This window comes from Arachis duranensis, chromosome 10, assembly GCF_000817695.3.
Source record: "Arachis duranensis cultivar V14167 chromosome 10, aradu.V14167.gnm2.J7QH, whole genome shotgun sequence".
Lineage (NCBI taxonomy): Eukaryota > Viridiplantae > Streptophyta > Magnoliopsida > Fabales > Fabaceae > Arachis > Arachis duranensis.
Window position 1 is genome coordinate 39,503,068 of NC_029781.3, and position 8,629 is coordinate 39,511,696.

The following is an 8,629-nucleotide window of genomic DNA, read 5'->3' on the forward strand; positions in this document are numbered from 1 at the left end:
CTCAGCTTTTGAGGAGGAAAGAATTTATCCAAGAAGGCTGTGACCAGCTTATCCCAGGAGTCCAAGCTATCTTTAGGTTGTGAGTCCAACCATGTTCTAGCTCTGTCTCTTACAGCAAAAGGGAAAAGCATGAGCCTGTAGACTTCAGGATCTACTCCATTTGTCTTAACAGTCTCACAAATCTGCAAGAACTCAGTTAAAAACTGGTAAGGATCTTCAGATGGAAGTCCATAAAACTTGCAGTTCTGTTGCATTAAAGTAACTAGTTGAGGTTTAAGCTCAAAATTGTTGGCTCCAATGGCAGGAATGGAGATGCTTCTTCCATCAAATTTGGATGTTGGTTTTGTGAAATCACCAAGCATTCTCCTTGCATTATTGTTGTTGGGTTCGGCTGCCATCTCCTTCTCTTGTTCGAAAATTTGTGAAAGGTTATTTCTGGATTGTTGTAATTTAGCTTCTCTTAGTTTCCTCTTAAGAGTCCTTTCAGGTTCTGGATCAGCTTCAACAAAAGTGTCTTTTTCCTTGTTCCTGCTCATATGAAAGAGAAGAAAATAAGAAAATAAAGAGGAATCCTCTATGTCACAGTATAGAGATTCCTTTATGTTAGTAGAAGAAGAAAAGAATAGAAGAAGGAAAAATGAAGAATCCAAACACAAGGGATAGACTGGGTTCGGATTTTTGGGTGAAGGGAGGTGAAGAGTAGTGTTAGTAAATAAATAATAAAATAGAAGAAGAGAAAAGAGGGAGAATTCGAAAATTATTTTTTGAAAAGGAGTTAGTAATTTTGAAAATTAAAGATAAGATATAATTAAAATTAAAATTTAAAATTTAAAACAATTAAAAAGAATTTTTGAAAAAGAGATGAGAGATTTTCAAAAATTAGAGATGGAGAAGTAGTTAAGTTGTTTTGAAAAAGATAAGAAACAAACAAAAAGTTAAATAGTTAGTTTAAAAAGACATTAAAGTTAAATTTGAAAAGATAAGAAGGTAAGAAGATAAGATATTTTAAAATCAAATTTTTGAAAATGATAAAATTTTGATAAAGATATGATAAAAAGATAAGATAAGAAAATATGATAGAAAAGGTATGTTTGAAAAAGATTTAATTTTTAAATTTAAAATCCTTTACTTCACTAACAAGAAACTACAAGATAAGATTCTAGAACTTTAAAGATTGAACCTTTCTTAACAAGAAAGTAACAAACTTCAAATTTTTGAATCAATCATATTTATTGTTAGCATAATTTTCGAAAATATGATGTAAGAGATAAGAAAAATATTTTGAAAAATATTTAAAAAAATTCGAAAATTAATAAGAAAAGAGGAAAAGATTTAATTTTTGAAAAAGTTTTGAAAAGATAAGATTTTTAAAATTGAAAATTTGACTTGACTTGTAAGAAACAACTAATTTTTAAAATTTTTGACTAAGTCAACTCAAATTTTTGAAAATTAGAAGAGAAAAAAGAAAAAGATATTTTTTCTTTTTTTTTTTTAATGAGGAGAGAGAAGAACACAAATATGACCCAAAATATAAAAATTTTGGATCAAAACACAAGATGCATGCAAGAACACTATGAATGTCAAGATGAACACCAAGAACACTTTGAAGATCATGATGAACATCAAGAACATATTTTTGAAAAATTTTTAATGCAGAGAAAACATGCAAGACACCAAACTTAGAAATCTTTAATGCATGGACTCTAACAAACGAAAAATGCATATGAAAAACAACAAGCAACATAAAACAAGAAAACATCAAGATCAAACAAGAGGACTTACCAAGAACAACTTGAAGATCATGAAGAACAATATAAAATAAATCTAATCATGCTTTCAAGGATTTGCTTTTCATCTAACAATCAACAAACAAGTGATGCATGAATGCAATTTTCATGAGGACTTCATGGGGTTATGACGGGTTAGGGTAAGGTGAGATAAATATGGCCAAGTGGACTAATGCAATTGAATCCTTAATTAGTTTAAGTTTCCAACTCAACCTATATCAACCAAATCAAAACAAAATGCAATCATAACCTTTCATCATTTCTTGTTCACTAACGCTCATGTATGATTTTCTCAAAAACGTCACATGTGCATTCCTTTATTCGTTTCTATTCCTTTTAGGGTGGCTTTTGCCCCCTTTTGTTGATGATTTTTTTTTTTGTTCAGATTAGAATTGCATATGGTTTAGTAGTTCATACATGAATGCTCCCATTTTCCCAAAATTTTCAATGAATACCCAAATTAAACATTTTCTTTTACTACCAATGTTTCCCAAAAATTCCTCCATACTTAAATGTAACACACTCCTTCAACCTAAGCTAATCAAGGACACAATACAAGGTAAATCATGGTTTTCCGCTTGAGGTTGTGATGTGCTAATATCAAGAACAATGGGGTAAATAAAGCTCAATGGGAGTTAACAATGGTAGATGCAAAGGGTAGGCTATATGGGAAAAATGAGTTTTTAATCAAAGATGGCCTCAGTCATGCTCAATGCAATTCAAAACATCAATCATTGGAAATAAAGAATCACGCAAAACCAAGATTAAAATCATAGAAGAGATATAACACACAATGAACAAAAATATCGGTTAAAAAATGTAACCACTCAATATAGCTCAAAAACTCACAAGGTATTTGTTTTTTACTCTTCTATGTTCCATAGAAATCATTCAAGTACGTTTGAAAACAATTTTCCAAATAAATTCTTTAGAAAACCCAAAATTCTTGGAAATCCTCGTTGTTTTTCACCAAAATTATTTCCTATATGTATATGTATGATGTGATTGATGAAAATTTTTTCAAAATTTCATAGTCCTTTTCCTAATTTTCAACATTCAAAAAGTAACATGAACATTTAGGATTAAAACGAGCTAGGCATAAGCTATTCACATCATTCAATCACAATCCATATATATACTATATACCAAGCAATAAAAAGTACAATATGTATATATACCAAAATGAAAATGCAATACTAGACATAACTAGAAACAACTAATATATGTATACCAAAGTAAAATGTGCATAAGGCAAAGTACTAAAGATATCCACAAGAAGCATAATAAAGACTGAAATTAAACTAAATGACAAGTGTTCGCAGAGAATGTTTACACCCAAAAAATAGTAGATCCTCCCCCTCACTTAAATGATGCACAGTCCTCTGTGCGAAAAATTGGACAGGACTGATTAACTCTGCGAAGCTCCACCGTTTGGCGGTCGTGGGTGGTGATACGGTGATATACAATAATGGCGTTGGACGACTGTAGGGTGGGCTCAACTGCCGGCTCCTCGACTGTCTGAACGGCTGACTCCGCTGCTGTCTGGCCTGTAGACTTCCCAACTGTGGTCTCTGTGCTCTCTGCTCAGGGGACTCGATTGCCTGGCCAGCTTCAGCTACTGGCTCTTACATTCCTAGCTCCTCAGTCTCGAGCTCAGGCTCTGGTGTGTTCGGAAGAGGTGGCCCAGGGTCTCGACCCTCGAACTTCACCATAATCCACTAGAAGCGGCAAGCGTTGCGGCGCTCATAACGGTGAAGAGTCTCCAAGATCTCCCGACCCAGCTCATAGGTTGTCTGAAGTCGGGGTGTGGGCACAGGAGGTGCTGGAGGTGTTGAGGGCTCTGCTGAGGATGATGGTGGCTCAGTGGTCTTGCTATAAAATGCTACAATAGAAATGTAAATGAAACCCTAAGAGGGCAATCTACTCTACACTACTCCTACTCCTAAAACTAAAAAAACTATGTAAATTAGCTCCAATATCTTCCTCCTTTGATATGTGTTGAATTCTCCTTCATATAGCATTCCAAAACAGCATTCCAGCATTCCCAAATGGGCCAAGAGGCCTTGGAAATCGCGAAGCACGTGTTTCATTAATGCAATCACGTGCAGGGACCTGTGTGGACGCACAGATGTGTGCATACGCATACCCGGCTGAAGTTGACCTGTGCTTACGCACAGGTACTCGTGCGCACGCACACATGGAAATTCTTTCTTGTGCGCATGCACACTTCGCTGTGTGTGCTTTTCCATGTTTTCTCCCTTGTACATGCTCTCTTTCACTTTTCGCTATCTATTCTTGCCTCTAAGGCCTGAAATCACTCAACAAGCATGTCATGGCATCGAATGGAATAAAAGTGGAATTAAATTGCTCATTTCAAGTACAAAATTGCATGTTTTCACATTTAGGATCAAATTAGGGGCAAAACACAAATGTATGCCATTTTGGTGCTTAAGTGTGAATTTATATGATGGAATCCATTCAAATCAAGTCGGAATATATCAAAAAATATGGACTCATCACTTTCCATGCTCACTTAGAGATTACGAGTTTAAATTTCACTCATAACTTTAATAAAAAAAACTACTGCATTGAGTAAACAACAATATTACAAAATCAGCACAATTTATTATTTTGAAAAGTGTTAAAGGGATAATAGAATTTATTATTTTTGACCAGCAATTAGTCATTAATATTTAAAAATATAATCTAAAAATATTTAAAAATATTGAATAAAATATAGTATTAAGCGCTGAAGTAAAAATATTGGGTTGCTAAATAATGGCCAATAAAAATTAAACTTACAAGTTTTAAGATTTATTATTCAGCTAATATACAAAATAAAAAATGCTACGTATGAAAGTAAAAGTGGATTCTCTGAATTTTTCTTTATTTATTTAGTAAAATATAATCTTTTATTATTAAATATGTTTTTCACTATTAAATATCTTTTTTATACTTTTTTACGCTACTTAAAAAATATAAAATAAATCTAATCATGCTTTCAAGGATTTGCTTTTCATCTAACAATCAACAAACAAGTGATGCATGAATGCAATTTTCATGAGGACTTCATGGGATTATGACAGGTTAGGGTAAGGTGAGATAAATATGGCCAAGTGGACTAATGCAATTGAATCCTTAATTAGTTTAAGTTTCCAACTCAGCCTATATCAACCAAATCAAAACAAAATGCAATCATAACCTTTCATCATTTCTTGTTCACTAACGCTCATGTATGATTTTCACAAAAACGTCACATGTGCATTCCTTTATTCGTTTCTATTCCTTTTAGGGTGGCTTTTGCCCCCTTTTGTTGATGATTTTTTTTTTTGTTCAGATTAGAATTGCATATGGTTTAGTAGTTCATACATGAATGCTCCCATTTTCCCAAAATTTTCAATGAATACCCAAATTAAACATTTTCTTTTACTACCAATGTTTCCCAAAAATTCCTCCATACTTAAATGTAACACACTCCTTCAACCTAAGCTAATCAAGGACACAATACAAGGTAAATCATGGTTTTCCGCTTGAGGTTGTGATGTGCTAATATCAAGAACAATGGGGTAAATAAAGCTCAATGGGAGTTAACAATGGTAGATGCAAAGGGTAGGCTATATGGGAAAAATGAGTTTTTAATCAAAGATGGCCTCAGTCATGCTCAATGCAATTCAAAACATCAATCATTGGAAATAAAGAATCACGCAAAACCAAGATTAAAATCATAGAAGAGATATAACACACAATGAACAAAAATATCGGTTAAAAAATGTAACCACTCAATATAGCTCAAAAACTCACAAGGTATTTGTTTTTTACTCTTCTATGTTCCATAGAAATCATTCAAGTACGTTTGAAAACAATTTTCCAAATAAATTCTTTAGAAAACCCAAAATTCTTGGAAATCCTCGTTGTTTTTCACCAAAATTATTTCCTATATGTATATGTATGATGTGATTGATGAAAATTTTTTCAAAATTTCATAGTCCTTTTCCTAATTTTCAACATTCAAAAAGTAACATGAACATTTAGGATTAAAACGAGCTAGGCATAAGCTATTCACATCATTCAATCACAATCCATATATATACTATATACCAAGCAATAAAAAGTACAATATGTATATATACCAAAATGAAAATGCAATACTAGACATAACTAGAAACAACTAATATATGTATACCAAAGTAAAATGTGCATAAGGCAAAGTACTAAAGATATCCACAAGAAGCATAATAAAGACTGAAAGTAAACTAAATGACAAGTGTTCGCAGAGAATGTTTACACCCAAAAAATAGTAGATCCTCCCCCTCACTTAAATGATGCGAAAAATCGGACAGGACTGATTAACTCTGCGAAGCTCCACCGTTTGGCGGTCGTGGGTGGTGATACGGTGATATACAATAATGGCGTTGGACGACTGTAGGGTGGGCTCAACTGCCGGCTCCTCGACTGTCTGAACGGCTGACTCCGCTGCTGTCTGGCCTGTAGACTTCCCAACTGTGGTCTCTGTGCTCTCTGCTCAGGGGACTCGATTGCCTGGCCAGCTTCAGCTACTGGCTCTTACATTCCTAGCTCCTCAGTCTCGAGCTCAGGCTCTGGTGTGTTCGGAAGAGGTGGCCCAAGGTCTCGACCCTCGAACTTCACCATAATCCACTAGAAGCGGCAAGCGTTGCGGCGCTCATAACGGTGAAGAGTCTCCAAGATCTCCCGACCCAACTCATAGGTTGTCTGAAGTCGGGGTGTGGGCACAGGAGGTGCTGGAGGTGTTGAGGGCTCTGCTGAGGATGATGGTGGCTCAGTGGTCTTGCTATAAAATGCTACAATAGAAATGTAAATGAAACCCTAAGAGGGCAATCTACTCTACACTACTCCTACTCCTAAAACTAAAAAAACTATGTAAATTAGCTCCAATATCTTCCTCCTTTGATATGTGTTGAATTCTCCTTCATATAGCATTCCAAAACAGCATTCCAGCATTCCCAAATGGGCCAAGAGGCCTTGGAAATCGCGAAGCACGTGTTTCATTAATGCAATCACGTGCAGGGACCTGTGTGGACGCACAGATGTGTGCATACGCATACCCGGCTGAAGTTGACCTTTGCTTACGCACAGGTACTCGTGCGCACGCACACATGGAAATTCTTTCTGGTGCGCATGCACACTTCGCTGTGTGTGCTTTTCCATGTTTTCTCCCTTGTACATGCTCTCTTCCACTTTTCGCTATCTATTCTTGCCTCTAAGGCCTGAAATCACTCAACAAGCATGTCATGGCATCGAATGGAATAAAAGTGGAATTAAATTGCTCATTTCAAGTACAAAATTGCATGTTTTCACATTTAGGATCAAATTAGGGGCAAAACACAAATGTATGCCATTTTGGTGCTTAAGTGTGAATTTATATGATGGAATCCATTCAAATCAAGTCGGAATATATCAAAAAATATGGACTCATCACTTTCCATGCTCAGTTAGAGATTACGAGTTTAAATTTCACTCATAACTTTAATAAAAAAAACTACTGCGTTGAGTAAACAACAATATTACAAAATCAGCACAATTTATTATTTTAAAAAGTGTTAAAGGGATAATAGAATTTATTATTTTTGACCAGCAATTAGTCATTAATATTTAAAAATATAACCTAAAAATATATTATTAAATTATTAGACTAAAAAATTAGATTGATGGATAAAATTAATATCAACAAAATTAAATAAATTTTACTACTCCTTGAATATATATTATTATTATTTTTTATCAATAACTATCCAACCATATTTAAAAATATTGAATAAAATATACTATTAAGCGCTGAAGTAAAAATATTGGGTTGCTAAATAATGGCCAATAAAAATTAAACTTACAAGTTTTAAGATTTATTATTCAGCTAATATACAAAACAAAAAATGCTACGTATGAAAGTAAAAGTGGATTCTCTGAATTTTTCTTTATTTATTTAGTAAAATATAATCTTTTATTATTAAATATGTTTTTCACTATTAAATATCTTTTTTATACTTTTTTACGCTACTTAAAAAATATAAAATAAAAAATTACATTTTATCAAACAATTAAAAAAAAATCTATTTCCCTATAAAAACCAACAAGATGAAAAATCACATTTGATCAAACAATTAAAAAAAATCTATTTCCCTATAAAAACCAACAATGTACAAAAAAAATATAGTACATGATTTTAATTAGTTGTTGCCGTCATTACGGTAGAAATTGTGGCAATTAAAGTACATTTTTCCAACTTTTACATCACAGGACATTAGGACAATAATAAAGGAGCAGGGTAATAGTTGAACAGATTGAGGAGATTTAATCACTAAACAAGCTGAATTTCAATTTAAAACCATGATTAATCTTGGTTGATAAAGGACACAACTTGGTTGAGCAAGAGCATAGCATTGTCACACGTTGGTTTAAACATGTGGAACACGTGACCCTCATCTTTGGCTTCAACAACTTGTGCAACTCCACCCCAACCATTCTTCTCAAGAACCTCCTTGTAGAAAAAACCCCTATCCCTCAACAAATCTTTCTCAGCAACCAAAACAAGAACCCTCTCACACGCCAACTTCCCAACATTCGGATCCTTATCCGGGTTTATAATCGGGTCGTCGGATCCACTCGTCGTCGGGCACGAAAACCGCCACAAACCATCCACCTTCTCCGCTGCTTCCGCATGGTACGCCTCCGATCCGATCCTCTCCGATCCCCAAAAATAAGGATGCACCAACACAATCCCTTCAATTTTCAAACCCGGTAACCTTTCCGACCCGACCCAAACTCCCAAATAATGAGCAATATTCGCACCCGCACTGTCGCCGGCG

General features: G+C 34.3%; 1 protein-coding gene across 1 annotated transcript in view; it reads right to left on the reverse strand.

Annotated features, from left to right (window-relative positions):
* Window positions 1–7,868: 7,868 nt before the first annotated feature.
* Window positions 7,869–8,629, reverse strand: part of LOC107469908 (probable carboxylesterase 2) — a 1,507-nt gene continuing 746 nt past the window's right edge. The window contains 1 exon segment of the mRNA XM_021132507.2: window positions 7,869–8,629. This exon segment is cut by the window's right edge and continues 24 nt beyond it. Coding sequence (XP_020988166.1) covers window positions 8,155–8,629 — 475 coding nt within the window. The 3' untranslated portion in view covers window positions 7,869–8,154.